At 40.1% G+C, this 27,189-nt stretch overlaps 1 protein-coding gene across 1 annotated transcript in view; it reads left to right on the forward strand.

The window, feature by feature from the left end:
• Window positions 1-27,189, forward strand: part of LOC311034621 (glucosidase 2 subunit beta-like) — a 289,400-nt gene that overhangs the window by 16,285 nt on the left and 245,926 nt on the right. Inside the window, exon 6 of the mRNA XM_084042513.1 lies at window positions 14,285-14,402. Coding sequence (XP_083898639.1) covers window positions 14,285-14,402 — 118 coding nt within the window. The remainder of the gene's footprint in view (window positions 1-14,284; window positions 14,403-27,189) is intronic.

Here is a 27,189-nt window from a genome sequence, read left to right on the forward strand (position 1 = left end):
CATGATTTAAATCTCATCTATGTAACAGAGAACAATGTGTCTGTATTGATTGGTGTTGAATCTCCCCTCCTCACACCTGCCCTGTTGGGGTCCCACAGGGCTCAATACTGGGTCCCATTTTGTTTTCTCTGTGTATCAAGGACCTACCAGATGTGTGTCAGAATGTTCATACCCAGATTTATACAGATGATGCAGTCATTGTATCAAGGTTCAAGGTTCAAGGTCTTTATTAGTGTCCCAAAAGGGCAATTGAGTTTACAGCAAAGAGGTAGTAGTAGTTTAAAACATACAGACAGTACAGGACAACAAGGACGTGGGACATCATTGCATAAACAGAAACCTGGGCGCTCTAGTGCAAGTATAGAAAGTAGTATAGTATATCATATGGTAGGGACTTGACAGAGGCTTCCTTAGTCCTGAGATCTGTGCTGACCAGTGTTGAAGACTCTTTGAGATAATCGCAATTATTATTGCATAATCGTCTCCATGTTGAAACATGTTCACACATTTTGAAATATTGAAAAAGCAGAAATAGCTGATCTACAAGCTTACAACGCGTGACGCGTTGTAAGCTTGTAGATCAGCTATTTCTGCTGTTTTACGTATATAACTATTAGATATGTCAATCATTTCTTTGTATATTTATGTTATTTGTCATATCTGCCCTGTGCAATGTTTGATTATGCAGCCTAAAAGGCAAACAGTCATATGTTCAAATGTTTGACGCCAAACACACAATTAAGTCGTTGATCGTTCATTATTTGAGTGACAATTAATCGTCAACTTAAATTTATCATCGTGACAGCCCTATTCAAGACTGACTCCTTGATTCATGCCTGCTTTTGAACACCAAAAAGACTATGTGCATGGTATTCACAAAGAGGCCAGTTGGAACAGTACTCTCTCCAAATGTGTTTTGTTTTGGGGGGGAGGAACTTGAATTGGTAACACAGTTCAAGTACCTCAGAGTCATCCTGGACTCAACCCTAACCTTTAAAATTCACATCCAGAAAGTCTCCAACACTGTCAAAAACTCAAACAAATTCGGAAGCCCGACACGGAAGCCCGACACGGGCATCAGTACAAGGGCCGTCACCAGAGGGGATAGTGAGGTGCGGTCTAGACACACCGCCTTTGTGCAACATTCCTTTTCAGTTCAAGGAAGCACAATTTGGAACAATCTACCCACTAACATAAGAGAGTGTCCATCATTTACATCTTTCACGGTCCAACTAAAAGGATGGATCATGGACAATCAAACGTGAACATATTTAAATAGCTTTAAAATCATGAACACAGTGTCCGATTGCCGTGAAAGGCAGAGGACGAAATGCCACCCTTTTCACATTGGTATTACAGCGCCACCAGGTGGACGATTTTTGCCTCTGCAATAACTTCAATAACATCAACATTAATCCCTCAACTTCTACAGATTCCACTCACCTCTATAGTCTCTGAATTCTGAACATTTCTGGCCCACAATAACCTGCCTGACCTGGCGGAGACCTGTGCTCCAAGGAGCACGTTTTCTGGTTAAAGGTAGGGTAAGTGATTTGCGTTGGTTAAAATAAGTGTTAAATAGCTCTATATTCTGATAGTACTCATTGCTATAGTGTTTGTTCAGTATTAGGAGTCTCCTTGTCTCTCCACCTCTTTATTAAACAGAAAATGCATTTTCGTTTCAGTTTCATTTCCAATTTTATCCAATCAGGATAGAGAACTCAATCAGGATATAGATTAAACCAGTGAAATTTGAAGTGATGACACTAAGAAATGAGCAGACAAAATTGGAACTGGAACACGCTATAAATTAAGCTTAAAAATGGGTACTTTCTCCTGATTGGCTGAGATTTTGACACCTACCGAAAAATGTATTTTCTGTTTATTAAAGAGCTGGAGAGACAGGGAGACTCCTGTTACTGAAAAAACACTCTATAGCAATGATTGCTATCAGAATATAGTATTTTAACCTTTTAACAAAATACTTTTTGTTTTAACCAACAAATATCACTTACCCTACCTTTAATACTAGATTGTTTAAGTTATTTGTGTTGGTAAAAAAAGAGACAAAACTTTGGTTCTTCATTACTAATGACAACTTCAGTTTTATGCATTTTTGTCAGCAGAAGTTTTTGGATGCTGACTGTCTGAAGAGCCAAAGCAGAGGCGTAAAATTATTCCTGAGAAATCTGCTTTCATTAGACGTGTGGCCTCAGTTGATCTTTAGAAAAACATCACAAACATCTATTGCTGGTTATTGTGCTACTAGCCAAAACCTCAAAGAAATGTCTCACTTATGACATACAGTACCATTTCATCTTGACGGCTGTTTGGGTTCTTTTGTGCTGTTAATATTAATATCAGTATGTTTTAAATATTTATTTAATTTGTATTAACCCATTAAGACGGGGAACGCATCTGTGTCACTTTTTGATTTGAGCTAAAAAACATTATTTTACACTTTGGCTATTCAAAAATAGCAGATATACAAGCTCGTAGCGCGGCACCGAGTGCCGCGCTACGAGCTTGTAGATCTGCTATTTTTGAAAAGTCTTGAAAATGTGTGCAAATCTTTGAATATATATATATTTTTAACTCAAATCTTTGCTTCTGGGCGTCCCTGGAATAAAATATTTTGAGATGGGGGGTCAGCGGCCAAAAATACATAATAGTTTGGGGGTCCTTGACATGAGAAAGTTTGAGCACCACTGATATATAGCAATATACGTTTTTTTTCAGAATACTGTAAGACATTTGTAGAATCGGCTTCAGGTCTTAATGGGTTAATTATTATTTATTTAAGTAATTATGCCAAAGGCTTAGGGTAGGTTACTTTTGCCTATGTTGTGCTCTGTAAATTACAGATGTTGAGTAGCAGCTTGTGCCCTATGATTTTGTTTGGTCCACGCCGGCAAATGGCAGACCGCCTGCTGCTACAGGCATCTGCTGTGCTGCTGCTAACATTGCATTAACCTGCTGTGCAGTCAGTTTTTGGCATGTCAACACGAGATGTTCGCTGCTTTACGGCCGTAAGAGCCGGTTCATTTTCATTTTTTTTAGCCATTCCCATGTGATCTCACTCATCTCTCACGTTCCCCGCATCATCAGTGATCCCTTTCCAATGTCGCTACTGCACAGTTAGCTCAGTTCACCAAGATTATATTGTTTGGTTGTGAAAGGACACATAGGACAAATAGTTCAAAAAGCCGATCTGCAATTTGGGGTATTTTAAATTATATTTTGTAAAAAAATTGTAACAAACGGTTGTTGGTATTATGACATCCACACAGAACACAAATATTGCGTGTCAATAAAATTACAATTATTATTCGGAACCAGGTTGATTTTTCACCACAAATAAAGGCATCAACCTGTATGAATGAGGCATCAACTATATGAATAGTTTTGTCGGTATTGTTTATTCATCACGCCCCCGGTGTGTAATGACCTTTAACCCATTGATACCTGGAACGCATCTGTGTCACTTTAGATGTCTTTGGCTATTCAAAAATAGCAGATATACAAGCTCATAGCGCGGCACCGAGTGCCGCGCTACGAGTTTGTAGATCTGCTATTTTTGAAAAATCGCGATAAAAAAAAAAAAAAAAAAATCCCGAAAAATTGTTAGGATTTCGTTTTTTTTTAGACGCGGCCTCAGGTCTTAATGGGTTAACATGGTTAAATTAGACAGTCTTGTCATCACACACACACTTCACAAAGCTGTTTCTCAATGCCACTATACAGGCTGTACTAGCGGCGCGTTATAGTCCTGAGTAGCACACACACGGTCCCCGGTAGAGTTTGGGAGAAGACTAGTAGTACAGTAGTAGTACCCACCGAGTGACACTGGTGCCGTGTTGCTGCTTTCTGGGTTGCAAAGGTAAAAGAGACGGTGAATGGTCACCGCAACGCCTTCACAGACTATTTTGGAGCTATTTTGACACCCTGCTTGGACTGCTTGTTAGCAGCAAGAGGCTAGAAACAAACGGGAGCTCGCCATCTAAACTTGACAGCTAGAGTCTGGAGCTAATATTCTCTGCAGGTCCATGTACTACAGGTACAATATGTAAGAGGCCATTTATAGTATGTAGGTCTGAAAATCACCGAACTCACTGTGTAATGATTAAAGTGGCCGTCCACCACAAACGCTATATATAAAGCTACTGTATAACTGTATTGTTCACCACCGTCGTCATTACAGTTGTGGTGTGGACTCCTGCCATCCACTGATTGAATGATTTATCAAACTATATATTTATATTTATAGTTATAGTGCTTGGTGTGGGCGGCCCTTTAACCCATTTAAGGCAGGAACACCTATTTGTAACTATACCTTTTAAGACGGGAACACCTTTTGGGGTTGTTGTTGCTATGTACAGTATATAGCAACATACTTTTTTTGTAATCTTTGAATGACTTTTTGACGTTTTTTAGGCCAGGATTTAGAAGGCATTTTTAAAATCTGCCTCAGGTCTCAATGGGTTAACCCATTGAGACCTGAGGCAATTCTTAAAAATGTTTTCTAAATCCTAACAGTTTTTTGAAAAAAACAACAAAAATAGATTTTTTCAAGATTTTTCAAAAATAGCCGATCTACAAGCTCATAGCGCGGCACTCGGTGCCGCGCTATGAGCTTGTAGATCTGCCATTTTTGAATAGCCAAAGAAACCTAAAATGACGCCGATGCGTTCCAAGTCTAAATGGGTTACAAGCACAGCTTTGTTTTTGTACCTCGGCAGAGTCCTTGTATGTCGAACGTCGAAAGAATTCACACGGATTATGATCATTTTGAAAAAGTCCTTTTTCCTGTGTAGTCACACTGTCTTCCTGTGCAATAATCGTCTTCAATGCACAAATGTCACCCCGAAGTGTCTTATTTTCAGCTTCAAATGTTGTACAAATGGAACCAATTGCTCATAGCTACTGTACATTAACACTGATGATTTTACTGTGTACAAATAAACAAGCGCCATGGTTATTAAGCCAGTTCTGGATCACTTCTGCTGCACTGCTTCAAGATAAGGAACTATTAACCCATTGAGACCTGGAACTGTGCCATTTTTAGATTTGAGCTAAAAAGCATTATTTTACACTTTGGGCTATTCAAAAATAGCAGATATACAAGCTCGTAGCGCGGCACCGAGTGCCGCGCTACGAGCTTGTATATCTGCTATTTTTGAAAAATCGTAAAAATGTGTGCAAACCTTTGAAATATATCTATTTTTAAAGCGAACATTTTTAACTCAAATCTTTGTTTCTGGGGGGTCCCTGGAACAACATATTTTGATGGGGGGTCCGCGGCCAAATGCATATAGTTTTGGGGGTCCTTGACATGAAAAAGATTGAGCACCACTGATATAGAAACATATGTTTTTCAGAAAACTGTTGAGATTTAGGAGACATGTAGAATCGGCTTCAGGTCTCAATGGGTTAATGAACTATTTTAGCAGTTCATTTCCCCGGCTCTCCATTATCTAATAGAAGCCAGTAAGTACCGTTCCAAATTGGACATTGGCACTCTCTAGTCTACACCGCTGCTGGTTAAAAATGATCAAATATGCAAGCTGAACTGGATGTGTAGAGTTTTACAAGTTATATTTATAGGTTCATTGGTGCCATCATGAACATTTGTGTCAAGAATCAGTGCTAACTACTATTTCTGTGCAGGAAAGGAAATGGGAGTTGATACTGCAGTAACAGGAAAGAGATGAAGTATATATTCTAGCTGTCGGGCGGAAATCTTATTTAGTCACAGCTTGTAGATCTGCTATTTTTGAATAGCCAAAGTGTAAAATAATGCTTTTTAGCTCAAATGAAAAAGTGACACAGATGCGTTCCAGGTCTTAATGGGTTAAATAAATAATAATTCATATAAATTCAATAAATATTGAATAAATACTGATATATTAATATTAACAACACAAAAGAAACCAAACAGCCGTAAAGATGGTAAAAATGGTACTGTATGTCATAAGTGAGACATTTCTTTGAGATTTTGGTTGGCAGTACAATAACCAGCAATAGATGTTTTTCTAAAGATCAACTGAGGTCATGTCTGATGAAAGCAGATTTCTCAGCACTTTTCATTGGATAAATATTTATCAAAGAAACACAGACTTATCCACTTTCAACATCTCCAATTTTGGTCTGCCATTATTGGCAACGCTTCTCAAAAGGATGTCATATTTTTCGAAAATAGTGAAAAATAGCAGATCTACAAGCTCACAACAGATCGCAACGTGACACTTGAGATTTTGTTTGGCTATTTACACTACGTACTTTTGTGCGGCACTGTCATATATATAACAGTATACGTTATATGATTGTATAAGTATAAAAGAGGTCATTCATTTATGATTTTTTTAAAAATAAAAATGATTACACTACATATCGGAAAACAGAAAATATCTTTGTCTGATATGATGCATTAATTTTTCAGAGCAAGTATTTCAGAGCATTTTCAAAAATGTTTATTGAATTTCAAGGCAAGACATTGTGTACTCTATGATACAAAGTACTCTACCAGAAAATGCACCTGTTATCTATGGCCCCCCTATATTAACCCATTGAGACCTGAAGCCGATTCTACATGTCTCCTAAATCTCAACAGTTTTCTGAAAATGTATGTTTCTATATCAGTGGTGCTCAATCTTTTTCATGCCAAGAACCCCCAAAATTATATGTATTTGGCCGCGGACCCCCATCAAAATATGTTATTCCAGGGACCCCCCAGAAGCAAAGATTTGAGTTAAAAATGTTCGCTTTTAAAAATATATATATTCAAAGATGTTCACACATTTTCACGATTTTTCAAAAATAGCAGATCTACAAGCTCGTAGCGCGGCACTCGGTGCCGCGCTATAAGCTTGTATATCTGCTATTTTTGAATAGCCCAAAGTATAAAATAATGCTTTTTAGCTCAATTTTTTTTTTTTTTTTTTTAGCTCAAAATCAAAAAAATTTCCAGGTCCTAATGGGTTAAAATTGTCATTCGTATCGCATGTGACTAATGGTACAGCTGAAAATTGCTGCAAAACTGCTTTGACAACATAGAAACAAATTTCAATGAAGGCTTTGTCACTGTCACAGACATTTGCAATCGCAAACAAATGATGACATGCACATCCCAATATACACACACTTGATGATCACCAGTTGATCTTTCAGTGCCTCCTCTTTGCCAGATATTTCCGTTCCGTGTTCTCTTGTGTGTGGAGGCTGATTGGCAGATCGAGGCTGAGGTGTCACCCATCACGTCCCCCTCCCCTGGGGGGGCACCGCCGCATGTCACCCATCACGTCCCCCTCCCCTGGGGGGGCACCGCCGCATGTCCTGATCCTCTGTTCTCAATGTGTCTGTTGATATGTGTCTCTAGTCTGTTCACGCTCAACGTCTCTGTTCAGTCATGCGTTCAGCCGTTGATAGACTGTACATTTATACTTATATTTATTCATAGAATGTACATGATGATGTATTAACCCATTGAGACCTGAAGCCCGATTCTACATGTCTCCTAAATCTCAACAGTATTCTAAAAAAAACCTATGTTTCTATATCAGTGGTGCTCAATCTTTTTCATGTCAAGGACCCCCAAAAGGATATGCATTTGGCCGCGGACCCCCATCAAAATATTGTGTTCCGGGGACCCCCAGAAGCAAAGATTTGAGTTAAAAAAATTCGCTGTAAATATATATATATTCAGAAGATTTGCACACATTTTCAGGATTTTTCAAAAATAGCAGATCTACAAGCTCGTAGAGTGCCGCGCTATGAGCTTGTATATCTGCTATTTTTGAATAGCCAAAGTGTAAAATAATGCTTTTTAGCTCAAATCAAAAAATGACACAGTTCCAGGTCTTAATGGGTTAACTTATTATTCTTTTATCTCTTTTGGTTCTTGACTCTGCTCTTATCTGTACCTCTCCTGTGTTTCAATCATAATGCGGAACTTGCTACTACCAGAATCTCCCCTCTGGTATCAATAAAGGTCAAGATCAATAAAATCATATCTTATATGGCAGGGACACATCAGCGGGCCCGTCTTGGGGAAACTTGCACAATGACTCAAAAAGTGAACTCGGCGTACGGTTCACAGGTTAAAAAAAAGCTACTCGGTGTTGGAAAGAAATGGAATGGAATACCATTATGTAAATCTTTATGTGCTTTGGAACCAATGGAATTGGGGACGCAGCAGGGTTCTGAGATATAAATGGTCTGGTTTGGTCACCATTGCAGATGTAAACAACGATGGTTACGTAGGTAACCACGGTTATGTGAGCGATATGTGAGCGATTGTATCCGATATAGCGCTACATAACTACTGGTGCACTGACAAAGACCAATGCTTTAACCCATTGAGACCTGGAACTGTGTAATTTTTAGATTTGAGCTAAAAAGCATTATTTTACACTTTGGGCTATTCAAAAATAGCAGATCTACAAGCTCATAGCGCGGCACCGAGTGCCGCGCTACGAGCTTGTAGATCTGCTATTTTTGAAAAATAGTGAAAATGTGTGCAAATCTTTGAATATATATATTTTTAAAGTGAACATTTTTAACTCAAATCTTTGCTTCTGGGGGTCCCTGGAACAAAGCATTTTGATGGGGGTCCACGGCCAAATGCATATAATTTTGGGGGTCCTTGACATGAAAAAGATTGAGCATCACTGATATAGAAACATACGTTTTTCAGAAAACTGTTGAGATTTAGGAGACATGTAGAATCGGCTTCAGGTCTCAATGGGTTAAAGAACCTGTTTGTCCAAATATTCAATTGAAATGTTTTTATTCAGAAGCATTGCAGGTGTATTTACATGGTATCCTAATCAACATGCTTCCACCTTTCCCTTTTTAAAACAAACAGACATCTACATACATCAAAAAGAAAACGAGTTTCAAAGATACAACAACCAACCATGACAACAGACCAAATCACACACAAAACAAAACAACAATCATATAGATGGGGCACCGATGGCCTAGTGGTTAAGGCACGAACCATATAGGCTCTGACACAGCCGGACAGCGAGTCGAGAGTTCGATTCCCAAGCCTGGCGGCCTTTGCTGAATGTCACTCCGTGTTTCTCTCTCCCTGTTTCCTGTCAAATCTTCACTGTACTATCCAAATAGGGTTAGGAAAATAAAAAATCGAAAATAGAACCCCATAGATAATAGAAAAATTACAGAGACCAAAAGAAATCAAACCAATCTCACTAACAACACAATGAAAATAAAAAAAAACACTCACAGCAACATATATACTGTACAACTTCCACCCCATCTTAATCTTAACTTCCTAACTAATCCCTACTGTAGCTTTACATTCATTTGTAATTGCAACGAAACCAGCCTACCATCATAAATCAAATTATGTGTCAAACAGTTCACAAAAGATATAATGAATCCCCACTCGGATGCATAACCCCCCCGGGCAACAAACATAAATCCAAGGCCTCTCTTTATTCAACAGCGGTAACAGAGGCCTGGCATCACTCATATCCCAGACCAAAATCAATATCAACTCAAATTCCAAAATTTGGGGGGGATTAAAGCAAAAGTAACTACACTGACAGCACCAGCACTCAAATTAAAATGCCTCCAACTACAACACTCCACTCATGGGAGAGAAGCAGAATAAAATGCTACAATCTGCCGTTACTTCATATTAACCTGTATTGCCTCGTAGCAGTGTTGATTTCGTCGACTAAAACTATTACAAAAAATGTCTGTTGACTACCATTTTTCACTGACGCAAACGAAATAAAAACTAAATAAAAAACAAACTATGGTGACTAAAACTAAGACTAAATATATTGACAATTTCATCAACAAATAAAAACTACACTAAAATGTTTGGGAGGGACTATAGTGGAGAAGAGATCCAATAGAACTAAGACAAGTCATCATGGTTGCGCGCGGGTGTCACAGACCAAAAATAGTTGATCTACAAGCTCACAACGCGTCGCAGCGCGACGCGTTGTGAGCTTGTAGATCAACTATTTTTGACATGAAGCTAATTGAAAATCATTTCGATGCCATCACGGCCCGCCCAAAAAATATTTTAGTCGACTGAATCAACTGTAGATTTTGTCGACTAAAATCTGACTAAAACCAAACAGAATGTCAATTTCAAAAGACTGACTAAAACGAAATAAAGAATTGCTGTAAAAATCAACACTGCCTCGTTGTAGATTCCTGACCGGGGTTAAGGCTGCTCGGCATTTGACCACTGCTTATGGAAGGTCTCTGAAAATGTGGATCTGTTGTCCTTGGAAAGTCAGATTCTTGTTGGTTGCCACCTATTGCATCATTTCCTCAACATCATGGACAACCTTCAGAATTAAATGTTGCGGTGGCTCATTATCCCCCGAGCGTCTCCTGATAGCTCAGTCGGCTCCGTCTATCACCGCATTCTTTCTTCTCATGGTCTGTCACCACTGTCGAGCCCAAGGCTCCTTGGGAATGGAATAACTGTAGCTCTGACATACAAGTACAGTAAGCGGTGACTATAGCTCTGACCTTTACGATGCTATAGTGGTCAAAACTTCCCGGCTGCCCTGTCTGTCACCCAGTCGTGCCCGAGGCTTCTGGAACTTCTCCTCGCCTTTAACTGTACTGGGATTTCTCCTTGTCTGTATTTTCAGGCCAATTTGTTTACTTGTATGAAATATTAAGCATCCCAAACACAAATTACACCAAGTACACTACCCAAAAAGCAGCTGGTTTTGTTTCAAATGTAGTTTTCATATAAAAACTGTACAAGCTACTGAGAAGCATATCCTAACAGCACCCCCTGGTCCATTAGACCCGGTTCCAGTGTTAGCTCCTTTTGTCAAGGAAACATCGTCATTTTTATAATGAAGTACATTATTATGTATTATATTAGTCAATATTATATATTTTTTAAATACTTTTATATTTAACCATTTTAACCCATTAACCTGGAACTGTGTCATTTTTAGACTTGAGCTAAAAAGCATTATTTTACACTTTGGGTTATTCAAAAATAGCAGATATACAAGCTCATAGCGCGGCACCGAGTGCCGCGCTACGAGCTTGTAGATCTGCTATTTTTGAAAAATCGTGAAAATGTGTGCAAATCTTTGAATATATATATTTTTAAAGCGAACATTTTTAACTCAAATCGTTGCTTCTGGGGGTCCCTGGAACAAAATATTTTGATGGGGGTCCGCGGCCAAATACATATAATTTTGGGGGTCCTTGACATGAAAAAGATTGAGCACCACTGATATAGAAACATAGGTTTTTCAGAAAACTGTTGGGATTTAGGAGACATGTAGAATCGGCTTCAGGTCTCAATGGGTTAACTCATATTCTAAGATTAATTTGGGGGGGGCCTATGTAATTGTTTGCGTATTGGTCTGAGGCATTTCTAAATTTGTTCTTAGAGTAGGAAATTCAAGTAAGAGCATATTGATGCATCTTGACCTTATGATCTGGGGATATGGCACTCACTTGGCCACAAATGGCTATTCACAAATATTTCCCCAAAACAGATCAGCCTCCTTGTGATTTTTGAATGTATTAGTCAAATATAGTTTCCAATAGCTGAAAAAGCAAGTTGCTTGCATAATCTAATTTCTTGTATTTCCCCTCGGGGATAAATAAAGTAGAATCTATCCATCTGTCTGTGTGAGTCACCAAGTATAATGTTGCTGTGTGTTTCCTCTTTTATTAGTGATTACACTGACATTCTACATTTTATCAGGATGTCAAAGACTTTTAGAGAGAGAGAGAGAGAGAGAGAGAGAGAGAGAGAGAGAGAGAGAGAGAGAGAGAGAGAGAGAGAGAGAGAGAGAGAGAGAGAGAGAGAGAGAGAGAGAGAGAGAGAGAGAGAGAGAGAGAGAGAGAGAGAGAGAGAGAGAGAGAGAGAGAGAGAGAGAGAGAGAGAGAGAGAGAAAAACTGAATAAAAACTGAATAACTCAAAATATGTTTGCTGAGCTTGTGTCGCGAATGGGTGTGGGTTGCACAGTTCAACAAAACCAAAACTGGCATTAGAAAAGGTTTCTGCACTCGGCAAGGATGCCCAAAATAGTCTTGTACAAATGAAGAATCCCTTGGGAAAACAGTGTGCGTGTGTGTGTGTGTGTGTGTGTTCAGAAACACACTGCATGTTAATAAATGACTACCGATTCTGCATCACTTGATAACAACATCTCAAAAAACACGTCTTTGTCTAAGTACGTAATTAGCTCCTAGCGAAGGCACTACACTGATAGGGCTGCACGTCTCTTGTCTGAACGCTTGTATCCAATGTGCTGATTAACTCTATAGAAACACTAATGCTGTGTGTACAGTATTAATTGTTACGAGACAATGGCTTGAAAATCAACATGGCTTAGGAACTTTTTTTAAACGAAGCAAAGTGTGCCCTCACACACTCAAAATGGACCCCATAAATCACTGTAGCGGCTGAATGTGGCTAAGCAAGCAGAGTGCCCCAGAAAGGTAGCCATCCCTATCGGAACCGACCAGAATCCATCACTGCATTATGAGAAAGTCTTAGGGGGAGATTGGGAGGTAATATTGACACACACACACACACACACACACACACACACACACACACACACACACACACACACACACACACACACACACACACACACACACACACACACACAGGGGCTACACGCCTGCTTTCTTATTAACCCATTAAGACCTGGAACTGTGTCATTTTTAGATTTGAGCTAAAAAGCATTATTTTACACTTTGGGCTATTCAAAAATAGCAGATCTACAAGCTCATAGCGCGGCACCGAGTGCCGCGCTATGAGCTTGTAGATCTGCTATTTTTGAAAAATCGTGAAAATGTGTGCAAATCTTTGAATATATATATTTTTAAAGCGAACATTTTTAACTCACATCGTTGCTTCTGGGGGTTCCTGGAACAAAATATTTTGATGGGGGTCCGCGGCCAAATACATATAATTTTGGGGGTCCTTGACATGAAAAAGATTGAGCACCACTGATATAGATTTAGATATATAGATATAGATTTAGGAGACATGTAGAATCGGCTTCAGGTCTCAATGGGTTAATTGGTCCATTACAGAGAGTGATGATAGGTTATGCTTGGCTGTCCCGTGCTGTCATTTTTGTGTGACAGCAACACCTGCTGACACAAGTAATTGAAATCGTCCATTGTGCTCTCCCCACCGCGGCCTATATACTGTCAGCTTCCGCACAAGTTCTTGTAAATACAGGAAGAAGGAAAAGTGTATAGATAAAAGAGATAGAGGGAGAGAGACAGAGAGAGAGATGAGAATCAGTCTCATTTCATTATTATTTCACCAGCTGTAAGAGAATGTATCAGAATGACTAGTCATAGGTTTCACTCTCTCCACTGCTATCTCCCACCTGCAGTATACATACCGTAGTTGCAGAATTCTGTGCTAAATCTCATCTAACAACAAAAGTCTTCTCCTATGGGGTCCCTGGTTGAAAATATTTACAAACGGGGGTCTGCGGCCTGATATGTATCAATCTGGGGGGGGGGGGGGGGGGGGGAAGACTATGACTAAAACTAAATCAAAATTTGCTGTCAAAACCAACACTGGTTCGGTGTGCAGTCAAAACAAAATGCCTCAGAGAACATTAAAACTACCAAATCCTAGTATAAAGTCTCATGCCTCTGTGGATCTAAACTCCTGTGCTGGTGTGTCTGTACTGTAGGCTCACTGTGACTGTGGATGTAAAGCTGTGTTTCCCAAACTTTTTAGCTCAAGACCCAAAAGAGCAATTTTATGTCTCCCCGGGACCCAAAGTAGTGAAAATAGCCGATCTACAAGTTCACAAATCGGCTATTTTCACTACTTCTTAACTCGTTGGCTGCCAAGAACACAGATCTGTGTTCTTTTTTTTTTTTTTTTAGATTTGAGCCAAAGACCAAGGTGATATGATTTTTCGAAGATTTAGACTCCCATCCACTTCCTTGTTAACTTAAAACTTAAAAATGCTGTATCTCGGCTCCTGAGTACTTTTATTTTTTCATTGAAAAAGTCTGGCAGTCTACTGTAGAAAATAAATAAATAATTCTGGCAGCCAATGTGTTAAAAGCTTTTTTTTTTTTTACATTACTGGAATTTCTTTGATTATTATCACTTTTTTAATGTACTGTATGAAGTTATTTTTTTAGGAAATGGACAAAAAAGGGCATATTTACTCGCATCCCATACAAATCAGTACACGACCCACAAATGAGTCTCGAACCAGTGTTTGGGAAACTAGTGATCTAAACTCCTGTGCTGGTGTGTCTGTATAGGCTCAGCTCAGAGACCTGGAACAGGTGGCGGAGGACCTCCAGGTCCAATTGGAAGAACACAGGAGGAGGAAACACGAGACCGACCGCATCATCATGGCGTCAACAGTGGAGGCTAATGGTAAGTGACTCACATACAAGGGTTGCCAGATCTGCTTATTGTAATTTCCCCCGCGAGATTCTATTTGAAAATAGCCGATCTACAAGCTCACAACGCGTCGCATCGCGACGCGTTGTGAGCTTGTAGATCTGCTATTTTCAAATAGCTGATGTACCACTTCAAAACTTCACACGTTACTGTTCTTTCCCTGAAAGTGCCTGAAAATGCATTTTTCCTCCCTGTTCTGCCCTTAAAAATGCACTGTTTTGCCCCTGAAAAGAAGTTGTCACTACACACCCCCGTTTTTCCCTTCAACAGACATCCATATACATGAGAACAAAAGAATGTGTGTTGAAGAAGGTGTCAGACTCATTATGAGGCGAAAGGTGATTTGAAGAGGTCCTTGACCAGTTGCTCAAATTAATTAGCATCATAAAAGCAGTGATCATCAAAATAATTCAGCATTTTAAATGCCCTTCTTTGTCCCTCTTATTGCCCTGGGAATCCCCTGAAAATGTACTGTCTTGCCGATGGCAGGACATTTGAAGTTTTGAAATGGCACATCTGTATGTTGGTCTGATTTTCCTAGACCTGGTTGCTTGTTTCTCTCACAGAATCTGGCAACACTGCTCACACACACCCTCTCTGACAAAATGAACCTTGATGTGGCGAGAATGTCTATTATTCAGTGCCATTTACTCAACCGCCCCGGATCCCCGCAAATCACAGATATATAGTAAAGGTAACCATTTGGAGTTGCAATAGGCCAGGGCGCAAAAAAAAAAGCCCTCCATTTCATTTCGGTCGAGACCCGTTGGATGGCGGGGGTAGTGAGTTGACCCCCAGCCCCCGCAGGATAAGTGGTCAGGATGACAAATGGCATGGCTGTGGAATAGAAACAATCGCAAAGGGTTAACCCTTTAAGACCGGGAACGCATCTGTGTGTCATTTTTAAGATTTCTTTGGGATATTCAAAAATAGCAGATCTACAAGCTCATAGCGCGGCACCGAGTGCCGCGCTAAGAGCTTGTAGATCTGCTATTTTGGAGAAAATGTGAAAATGTGTGCAAATCTTGGAATATATAAATATTTTTAAAGCGAACATTTTGACTTGAGTCTTTGCTTCTGGGGATTCAACAAATGTCTTCTAAATCCTAACTAATGTTAGTAATAATAATAATAATTTGGTTCTCAAAAATGATATGTATTTGGCCGTGGACCCCCATTTCAAAATATTTTGTTCCAGGGACCCCCCCAGAAGTTTAAAACAGAGTTAAAAATGTTCGCTTTAAAAAATATATATATTCAAAGATTCACACACATTTTCACAAATGTTCCAAAAATAGCAGATCTACAAGCTCGCGGCACCGAGTGCCGCGCTATCAGCTTGTAGATCTGCTATTTTCGAATAGCCCAAAGAAATCTAAAAATGACACACGGATGCTGCGTTCCCGGTCTTAAAGGGTTAAAGTTGGGTGCCAAAGTCATAATAAATGAGTATAGGTGTAGGAATGCCGAGCAACAGCGCATTGCAGTCCCACAGCCCTCCTTTTCACATCCTCCAATCCTGGAGTGACAAGTTGCGCTTATGAGTCATACGAAAGAAATTACCTTATTGTGCCAAACACAAGCATTTACCTGGCACTCAACACTCAAGAATGTGGAGTTGTGGATTCTCATACATTAAATATTGTTGTTATATTTAAGATATGATTACTCCTACCCAAACACTAAGTAATTGTTGGTGTGAGTGAGTGTGTGTGTGTGTGTGTGTGTGTGTGTGTGTGTGTGTGTGTGTGTGTGTGTGTGTGTGTGTGTGTGTGTGTGTGTGTGTGTGTGTGTGTGTGTGTGTGTGTGTGTGTGTGTGTGTGTGTGTGTGTGAGAGAGAGTTAAAACCTTGTGGTTTACCACATTTATTTGTAATTTCATTTGTCAAACTTTGCTAATCTTAATTCACTCAGTTCCCCTGCACTGTGTGGCTTTTTTTGTTAAACCTATTCTCCTAGGAAACCATCGCACAAACCTGGTATTTATTTAGTATCAAAGAAGTTTAGTTTCAGCGGCTTGTGTATTTCAAACAGTTATTGTCGTTTGTTTGGCAGTATAGCAAAAAAAGCAAACCATACCAAACGAATGTTGGTTCGTCACAGTGTCCTCTCTCAGCTGTCACATGTCCTTCTGCAGCGTCCTTAACTCAATACCTGCCAATCACGCATAAATGCGATCTATTAAATAGCGCACTTGGCCGCCAAGATCGCATAAATGCGATCTTGGCCAAAGACCAAGGAGATATGATTTTTGAAGATCTACACTCCTATCCACTTCCTTGTTAACTCAAAATTTAAAAAATCTGTATCTCGGCTCCTGAGTACTTTTTAATTTCAATGAAAAATCTCTGGCAGAAAACAGCAAAAAATCTGAAATAATTCTGGCAGTCATTCAGTTAAGCATTCCCCAATAGGCTCTATGCACAGCAGCCATATTGGGAATGAATTGGGCCCCTTCCTTACTTCCTTAACAGGTGTTACCAATGATACTAATTAAGGCTCAGTTCCATTTAGTGTGGCATAGTGGTTGCCTTATTTTCAAGGACCCCCATGACTCTCAGAGTTACACACCCTCCATAAGGGGCCATTTGGGAACCAAAATGGAGTGTTTCTAGTGAGCCAACATGCACAATAAATATCAGCACCCTGACCAGAATGGAACAGAGCCTTCATTAGTATCATTGGTAACACCTGTGAAGGAAGTAAGAAGAGGCCCAAATTCTTTCCAATATGGCTGCTGTGCATAGAGCCTATTGATTCTCTGTCGGTTGGAACCCCCCCTCCGACAACCCCCCCATCCACCCCCCCCCCCCCCCCCCCCCCCACACCTTTCAAAAGTTTCAGAAAGAAAGGTCACTTGACTTTGGCAGATCCACTGAGCGTCCATCCATCACGCCTCCTCCCCCCCCCACAGTGCCAGCTGACCTTTTGCCGGGTGCTTTTTAATGATACGTTAATGACACGTGTGCGTCACTCATCCCCAGCCATGTTCCATGGCATGCCGCCCCCCCCCCCCCCCCCCCCCCTTTTTTCCCCCCTTTTTACAACTCATCTCGGGGCGTAGCACTAGCAGCCATCAATTTTCATTTTCACAGCCAACGTTTGGCCCTCTCTCTCTCCCATGTTAGCCATCCATCAGAGATTCTATTGCTTTCTGCATTGCTAACAGTGGCTATTTGTGTGTGTGTGTGTGTGTGTGTGCGTGTGTGTGTGCGTGTGTGTGCGTGTGTGTGTGTGTGTGTGTGTGTGTGTGTGTGTGTGTGTGTGTGTGTGTGTGTGTGTGTGTGTGTGCGTGCAGTGGTGGAAAAAGTACTCAAATGTTTTACTTAAGTAAAAGTATCAATACTGCAATGTAGAAGTACTCTGTTACAAGTAAAAGTCCGGAATTAAAAAAATTGACTTGAGTAAAAGTACAAACGTATTGGTATAATAATGTACTTAAAGTACCAAAAGTAAAAGTACTAAAATGTTTGAAAATAGCAGATCTACAAGCTCACAACGCGTCGCGATGCGACGCGTTGTGAGCTTGTAGATCTGCTATTTTCAAATATCCTATGTATAAAATAGGGCTAAAGTGGTTAATGTATGTTTTATAATGTAATAATATATTATATAGTATTGGAAATACTCAAGTAAAGTACAAATACCTCAAAATTGTACTTAAGTACAGTACTTAAGTAAATGTAGTTAGTTACTTTCCACCACTGTGTGCGTGTGTGTGTGTGTGCGGAGGAATGTTACATATTCATTTTGGCTTGTATTTTGCCTGCTGGAGGTCAGTGCTGGAGCTTGTTTGTTTGCACTAGGAATGCTAAGGCAGGTTTCAGTGACTTTGGGGGCTCAGTGCACCGCGCCAGGCTTCCCCCCCCCCCCCTGCCTGCGACCGGGACCGTTACATGTTGATTAATACCCGAATCAAAGTGAATAAGCATCGTTAATCTGCCAACGCCATAAATCAAAAGCACTTTATTGATCCCCTGTGAGCCTTTAGTGTTATTGTTTGGTGTGGCACCGCTGATATGGCTGCCGCAGGAATTTTGAATTCGTTCTCAGAATTAACCCGTTCAATCCGGGAAGGCATCTGTGTCATTTTAGATTTGAGCTATCTATAACCATTATTTCATACTTTGGCTATTCAAAAATAGCAGATATACAAGCTGCTTGTATAACTCGGCACCGAGTTATGAGCTTGTAGATTTGCAATTTTTGAAAAAATTGTGACAATGCAATGTGCAAATCTTTGAGTATGTATTTAAAGTGAAATCTTCACTTTAAGTGAAGATTTGTAATTCAAATCTTTGCTTTTGGAGGTCCCTGGAACAAAATATTTAACAAATATAAAAAAAAAAATATATGTTTAAAAAAAGAATTGCACACATTTTCACGATTTTTCAAAAATAGCAGATCTACAAGCTCATAGCGCGGCACTCGGTGCCGCGCTATGAGCTTGTATATCTGCTATTTTTAAATAGCCAAAATAAATCTAAAATGACACAGATGCGTTCCCGCATTGAATGGGTTAAGATGCACGGAGTGATGGAGGGGGATTGAGCGAGGAACCGCCAGGAAGTATAAATTCTCAATCTATGGCTTTAACTTGACTTGAATAGCTAATGAGCTCTGGTGAAGGCTTATATATGATATTGCTGTTTTCAAACTTAAGGTTTTAATTTAACTACTTAAACTCCAGCATCTGTATTCTGGGAAAACCTTCCCATAAAATAGCAGATCGACAAGCTTACAACGCTTCGAGCTGCGATGCGTTGTAAGCTTGTCGATCGGCTATTTCCGGCTAAGACATTTAATGTAGGGCGAAAGCAGAAAAGACACTGTTACAGAGCCCTGAGAGACTCCGCTCAACAACCGGCGGAGTCTCCTACCGGAGAGTAGTTGAAGGCTTCATGGGGTGTGTAATTGATAGAAAATACGTCCTTTTTTTGGTGAACTACTCTTCTTAAGTGTTTAACCCATTAAGACCGATTCTACAAATGTCTTCTAAATCCTAACAGTTTTCTGAAACACTTAAGTTGCTATAATATCAGTGGTTCTCAAACTTTTTTATGTCAAGGACCCCCAAAATGACGTGAATTTGGCCGCGGACCCCCATCTCAAAATATGTTGTTCCAGGGACCCCCAGAAGCAAAGATTTGAGTTAAAATTCAAAGATTTGCACACATTTTCAAGATTTTTCAAAAATAGCAGATCCACAAGCTCATAGCGCGGCACTCGGTGCCGCGCTATGAGCTTGTATATCTGCTATTTTTGAATAGCCCAAAGAAATATAAAATGACACAGATGCGTTCCCGGTCTAAGAGGAGAAAGCTATGGAGTTCTGAATACGTGGCATGTGGTTTCATTGATAGGTACAGTTCTATGTATGACTACCGATGAACAATATGTTAATTAGAACATGACACCTGTAAAGTGCCATCTAGGCTACAGTTTCACTAACCACTAACGTTTCCCCCTGTAGAGCCTTTCTGAGAGACATACAAGATTGCATTCATGTGAAGCAAAATGTAAGGTAAAATGCATTAGTCCATTTTACATTACATTTACAGTTATGCTTTTATATGCCAATGCATTTGAAACATTTTCAGCCGTACCTTGAAAGCCTTGAAGAAAGTTCTCGTAGATGTGAATTAAAATGGATTTCTTCAGCCCTAACTGCGCTACATAATAATGAAATGTAATCCATGGCAATGCTCCGCAAAGACCATTAAGATCATTACAACTATGAGGGCAGTTTCCTTTAAGTGGATTGAAAAGGTATTAATTAAACCCTATTCAAATTTTTACCTTCATGACTTGTAAGTTGAACGCCAAATTTAACTTGGAAAACATCAAACGCAATGTGACGTTGTGTAGTCTGGTGAACTCGGCCTAGGATAGGCTGACTCCAGCAGATAAAAAGCTGAGGGATGTTAAAAGCTTAAGGCCACTAGTTTGATGGTGCTAACGTTAATGTTTATTGGCAGCGCAGCGGATGGGTTTGCAAGTTTGACACACAGCAGCAGAACTGCTACAGCTGGCGCTAATTGATGAAAAAGGTGGGCCTAATGAAACGGGCCTTCAGTCTGTCTCCACTTAACCACTTAAACCCTCTATTCTTAGTAGAATGGACCTGAGTTACAAGTGTACTTGGACCGCTTTTTTTCCCCGTCTACACCAAATCTTTTCGCCAAAAAATAACCAATCTACAAGTTCACAAGGCATTGCATTGCGACACGTGAGCTTTTAGATCTGCTTTTTGAGTGGTGCCAACCACTCCTATACATGACTTTGTCCGTGTGTGTGTCCGTCCGTATGTTTGAGCACGAACTCAGCATGACCTCAACAGCTACGGCTGATTGCAACACAAAGATGCAACCAGTTACACTAATTATACACAAACAGGAGTGCAACACACACACGCGCGCGCACACACACACACACACACACTTTTGAGTAAAAATACTTAAAATGAGTAAAAATACGTAAAAGATGTAAAAATACGTAAAAGATGTTAAAATGAATAAAAACACGTAAAAATCACGATAGGCACCACTCTCTTCACAGTGGGTGGGCTTTTTGGCTAATGTCCCCCCCCCCCAGAATAGCGATGCAGGGCTTCAAGTGGTTGAAGAAGAAATACATCTATTTGACGGTTAGATATAGCTGTCAGTCATTAGTAAAGCGTGCACATTATCAGCAGAATATTGCTGACACACACACAACAGGAACAACACATCCACAGCGATCACAAAGCACCACAATACACAGTATTATGGCAATGAGCTTAACCCATTGAGACCTGAAGCCGATTCTACATGTCTCCTAAATCTCAACAGTTTTCTGAAAAACGTATGTTTCTATATCAGTGGTGCTCAAACTTTTTCATGTCAACGACCCCCAAAATGATATGTATTTGGCCGCGGACCCCCATCAAAATATGTTGTTCCAGGGACCCCCAGAAGCAAAGATTTGAGTTAAAAATGTTTGCTTTAAAAATATATATATTCAAAGATTTGCACACATTTTCACGATTTTTCAAAAATAGCAGATCTACAAGCTCGTAGCGCGGCACTCGGTGCCGCGCTATGAGCTTGTATATCTGCTATTTTTGAATAGCCCAAAGTGTAAAATAATGCTTTTTAGCTCAAATCTAAAAATGACACAGTTCCAGGTCTTAAAGGCTTAAACATGCATGCATGACCGTGTCTCTCGCCGATTAGGACGCATTTTCAAGCTAACAACGCGACACAAGCACTAGAAGGGAATGGCAGAGAGTATATAGGGTTGAAGCTACCATGTCTCCTGGCCCGATGGCACATATACTGTAGCTGGCTATGGTTACTAATGGACACCATCACTCATCCACCCTACGTTACCCTGGCAATAATACAGCGAGGAAAAAGGAGCAGAGAAAAGAGACTGCATCAGCAGGGTAATGGAGAACTGTGCGTCGGCCACGCAGACCCATGCTGTCCAAGAAGTTTCTTTGTCATCATAGGCTCCATACAGTAAATGCTTGCTAACAAACGACAGCCGGCATTGAACAATTTTCCTTGCCCTTCATATTACTGTGGCTACACGAGCATTATTCTAAGAAGGAAACCGCTCCGTTTTGAGTGGGGCAGGCTGATAAGACAGTGGTGGAAAGTAACTAAGTACATTTACTTAAGTACCGTACTTAAGTACAATTTTGAGGTATTTGTACTTTACTTGAGTATTTCCAATTTCCAATACTTTTTACTTCTACTCCACTACATCTCAGAGGCAAATATTGTGCTTTTACTCCACTACATTTATTAGAAAACTTTATAGTTGCTAGTTGCTTTTCAGATATAAACTATGATATAATGAAACATACATTAACCACTTCAGCCCTATTTTATACACAGGCTATTTGAAAATAGCAGATCTACAAGCTCACAACGCGTCGCATCGCGACGCGTTGTGAGCTTGTAGATCTGCTATTTTCAAATATTTAGTACTTTTACTTTTGGTACTTTAAGTACATTTTGATGCCAATACTTTTGTACTTTTACTCAACTAAATTTTGAATTCTGGACTTTTACTTGTAACAGAGTATTTTTTATATTGCAGTATTGGTACTTTTACTTAAGTAAATAATTGAAGTACTTTTTCCACCACTGCTGATAGATGGAGCTAATTTTGTATTTGGATATTACAGTATTTAGGTACAATGTTGGAGATCTGGTCCAAGTAGCTTTTGAATGCAGAATCTGAAACATACTGTATTAAGTTCAACATCATGAAAAACATTTTAACCCATTAAGACCTGGAACTGTGTCATTTTTAGATTTGAGCTAAAAAGCATTATTTTACACTTTGGGCTATTCAAAAATTGCAGATCTACAAGCTCATAGCGCGGCACAGAGTGCCGCGCTATGAGCTTGTAGATCTGCTATTTTTGAAAAATCGTGAAAATGTGTGCAAATCATTGAATATATATATTTTTAAAGCGAACCGTTTTTAACTAAAATCTTTGCTTCTGGGGGGTCCCTGGAACAAAATATTTTGATGGGGGTCCGCGGCCAAATACATATAATTTTGGGGGTCCTTGACATGAAAAAGATTGAGCACCAGTGATATAGAAACAAGCGTTTTTTCAGAAAACTGTTGAGATTTAGGAGACATGTAGAATCGGCTTCAGGTCTCAATGGGTTAACTAATTCTGTACTGTACGTCTTCCATGAAAAACAACTGTTAGCATGGTTCCTCTGCATACTCTAATGAACCTTTGGAATACATGGGGTATAGCGGGGCAGCTCACCAGTGAAATCAGGTCAACCCTCTGGATTACTGCCGAACTCGAGGAAACCCCCACGAACTGAGCCTGAACTCTGGTCCTTACGTTGCTTTGCATATTAAGAGACGCACCGTTAACGTTCAATTATCCGAGGGAGGGAGGGAGGTATGATGAAAGTCAAACATGTCCATATGAAGGGATCAAATCAAACAAACATCGTTAGAAACGGGGGGAAAGAACCTCCATGTGAACCCATAAGCTTATCACGGTTGGTATTAAGGAGGTCTACTTGAAAACAAAACCACACGATCAGTGCCTTCTCCCACTAAACAGGCGGACAGCCTTTATTATTCAAAGAGGATTTACCGCATATCTCCCAGCAAAACCTAAGAACTCGTGAATACGCAGTCTGTCAAATGGCTAGTAGGAGAGAGAGAGATACAGCTCAGTAATGCAGTCGCCCTCAGTCTGTGAAAACAACGTGACATTTTTGCATTAAGAGCTAAATTACCGCTGGAGGAGCTGTCGGGGAGATACCAATCTAGGGGAATGGTAATGGGCCCGCAGAAGTTAGCGTCACTGCACATTAATCTGCCAGATACCCATCTCACATTATGAAGCATCTGTCGTATGTTACGGGCTAGCATTGTGCTGAGGTATCATATCATGTGTGCATCAGCCCAGGGAAGGGTTTTCAGTAGTCTGGGAGGGTTAGCGTCGGAGCTTGGACAGCAGGGGCGCGGCCACTGCGTTGTGATTCAAATCAACAGCCAATGAAGAAAAGGGGGCGGGATCCACATGCAGTGGGTGATGCATCTAAATAGGATCGACGGGAAGCAATTTCCCCTTGAGAAATTTCGGCCGCCATTGTTGTGTACTGCTGTTTGCCTCTCGTCGGACTTTTTAGACGAGTTGCACAGCTCTCAGACCGGTAAGAGGCGTGTCCGCTCAGATTCAGAGCGTGACGTACATCCCGCCCACAAATACCAGGGCTGTGGCCCAGAAGTTCCTCGCCGCCAGAGCTGGCGAAAACTTCTGGGAACTCAGATTAGGTTTTCAGAAACCCACTTCTTTACGGACACTGTGGCCATGAGCGATTTAAAATGAAGTGGATTGAGATTGAGAAGGAGGCATGCTTGTAAAAAAAATACAAAATCTTCTTGAACACCTAGGACTAGGTGAACAAACATTCAGTCTTATTCCTCCAAATGAGAACTAACAAACCATACATTTCATGTCGATATCTCTAATTACGGAAGGCTTTTTTTCCCTTTTTTTTTTTTTTTTTTACAGTCCACTCCCAAAGGCACTTCTGCATGATAAACTGTTGTTCTGCAATTTCCTCAGAGGGCAACAACAACATGGCTCTTAAAAAAAAAGACAATCCCCAATAACTGTGTATAAAGCCCTGGAGACGAGCTTGATCAACAGCAGCAGTAATCAAAGGGGAAGACTCAGTATATCTCCTTAGAAGGCACAGCTGCTAGATCCGCTGGCTTTCCTCTCCCATAATGCCATATGCTATTGACTTGTTATAAAAAGGAAAGACAAAGGGTAGTTTGTCTCTTTTTTAAGACATGCCTGTTTCAAAGTTATTGCCATAGCTCCTTGTTTGTTCTTCCTTTCTTTTAAAGGAAGCTGTTTAACCCATTGATACCTGAAGCCGATTCTACATGTCTCCTAAATCTCAACTGTTTTCTGAAAAACGTATGTTTCTATGTCAGTAGTGCTCAATCTTTTTCATGTCAAGGACCCCCAAAATTATATGTATTTGGCCGCGGACCCCCATCAAAATATTTTGTTCCAGGGACCCCCAGAAGCAAAGATTTTAGTTAAAAATGTTCGCTTTAAAAATATATATATTTCAAAGATTTGCACACATTTTCACGATTTTTCAAAAATAGCAGATATACAAGCTCGTAGCGCGGCACTCGGTGCCGCGCTACGAGCTTGTATATCTGCTATTTTTGAATAGCCAAAATGTAAAATAAAGCTTTTTAGCTCAAAACTAAAAATGACACAGTTCCAGGTCTTAATGGGTTAAACGTCTTCTTAAAGAACCGGTATATTATTATATAGTGTGCAGGAGAAAAACAAATGGTGTATAGTCCACTATGTCATTGACAGGCCTGTATTCAGGAACTAATGTCCAAGTTAAATGCTGTGCCTCTAGTTTAATGGGTTAATACTGTGTATTATGGTGCTTTGTGGTTCTTTGCAAACTGTAGAACCTTCACACATTAATGTATTTTGTACTTTAAGCCAATTGGCCTTCTTTTTCCCACACATCAACTTAGTCACTGGTGTATGTTTTTAACTGTAAGGCCAAGTCTACCAAATAGTCTACCTGTAGACTACCCTATTTGTCCATCATATTGTCCTGACAATTTAACATTTATGGCTTATAGGGGTGTGAATCTTTTGGTATCGCACACTTTGATTACATTCCGATTCTTAGCCCACTGGTAGCCTAGCCACACTGCTTTTGCGCAACAGCCACGGAAGCTGGGAAGGAAAGTCAACTTTACAGACAATACTTACAGACAACACAATTATTTAAAAAATGGTTTTGGTAATCGTGAATTGATTCACAATTATAGAAAATAAGAAACGTGTTTTTACATCAATCGTTTTTTCCCCCCCACCCCTAATGACTATACTAATGTTTACACTCAGACTAGACCATACCCCTGGGGGGATATGCGCACATGATCTGGCAACCCGGGAGCCAGCGAACGCAAAAACGCTAATAAACAGGTGACATTTTGTGTATTATGGGAAAACGGGCTTCGCTGTTAGGTGCACATGGTAATGGTCAGTGGCTGTGTGTGCAAATCAGATCAGGTCAATTGCTCCAGCCACTGAGGAGAAACGGGCAGAACCAATTTTGGCCTCACCACCACACCACACACTACAGAGGTTTGTCAAATTATAGGAGGATGAGTAAGAAAGTGTTTGTTTGTTCTCAATTGGGAATAGAAGGAACTTAAATTTCAGGACCTAGTTACTTACTAGTTTTGGTTGCACTTTTTAGCTTGATTATTGTGTTGTAAAGTATGTTTACTGCTGCCCCTCGAGGTCAGCTATCTGTTGCGATGTTTTACTGAATTTAAAACAGCTAAGGGGCTGTTGTGTGTACCTTCAACCCTTTTAGCTGTTCTAAAATCACTGTAAATCATGGCCTTGTGTAGCTTATTGCTTTTATAAAACAGTTATCAGATGTGGCAAATTTAACTACAAGAATAACTTCTACAAGAAAGTAGTCGCCACGACTCCTCACACAAACGAAGGAAGTTGCATTGCAAATCCATGGAAGGTACTGAACTGTACAGATTGTGGGATCTGCCTTGTTTTAAAGAGACGTGCACATACACAGTACACAGGATGGAAACGAGTGCTCCTCTTACCTTGCCATTTTATAATGACGTTGTACCCTCAATAGGGCTAATCTGGTACAATGCTAGTACTTTGAATAATTCAAGGTTCATTTTGATTTAGTTGAATTTATAAACAGTTTTTGTTGTGTTTTTTTTCTTTTAAACGCCATTTGCTGCACGTTCTAAGCTCAGCAGCACGGCAACAAAATTCACAATTAGCTTTTCCATAATTACCCAAATCATGTGCAGAAAGGTAATTGCAGTGGATGTGCAATTAGCATTATGTAAAGTGATTTCCCCCAGTCTTAGGGGCTAATCATTTTGCCCCTTTAGCCCATTAAGACCTGGAACGCATCTGTGTCACTTTTTGATTTGAGCTAAAAAAAAGCATAATTTTACACTTTTGGCTATTCAAAAATAGCAGATATACAAGCTGCTATTTTTGAAAAAATCGAGAAAATGTGTGCAAATTAATATATTTATATCCTTTTAAAGCGAACACTTTTAACTCAAATCTTTGCTTTTGGGGGGGGGGGGGGGGGGGGTCCCTGGAACAAAATATTTTGAGATGCGGGGGGGGTCCGCAGCCAAATACATATCATTTTAGGGGTCCTTGACATGGAAAAAGT

Source organism: Gymnoscopelus microlampas (assembly GCF_963454915.1).
Source record: "Gymnoscopelus microlampas genome assembly, chromosome: 19".
Taxonomy (NCBI): domain Eukaryota; kingdom Metazoa; phylum Chordata; class Actinopteri; order Myctophiformes; family Myctophidae; genus Gymnoscopelus; species Gymnoscopelus microlampas.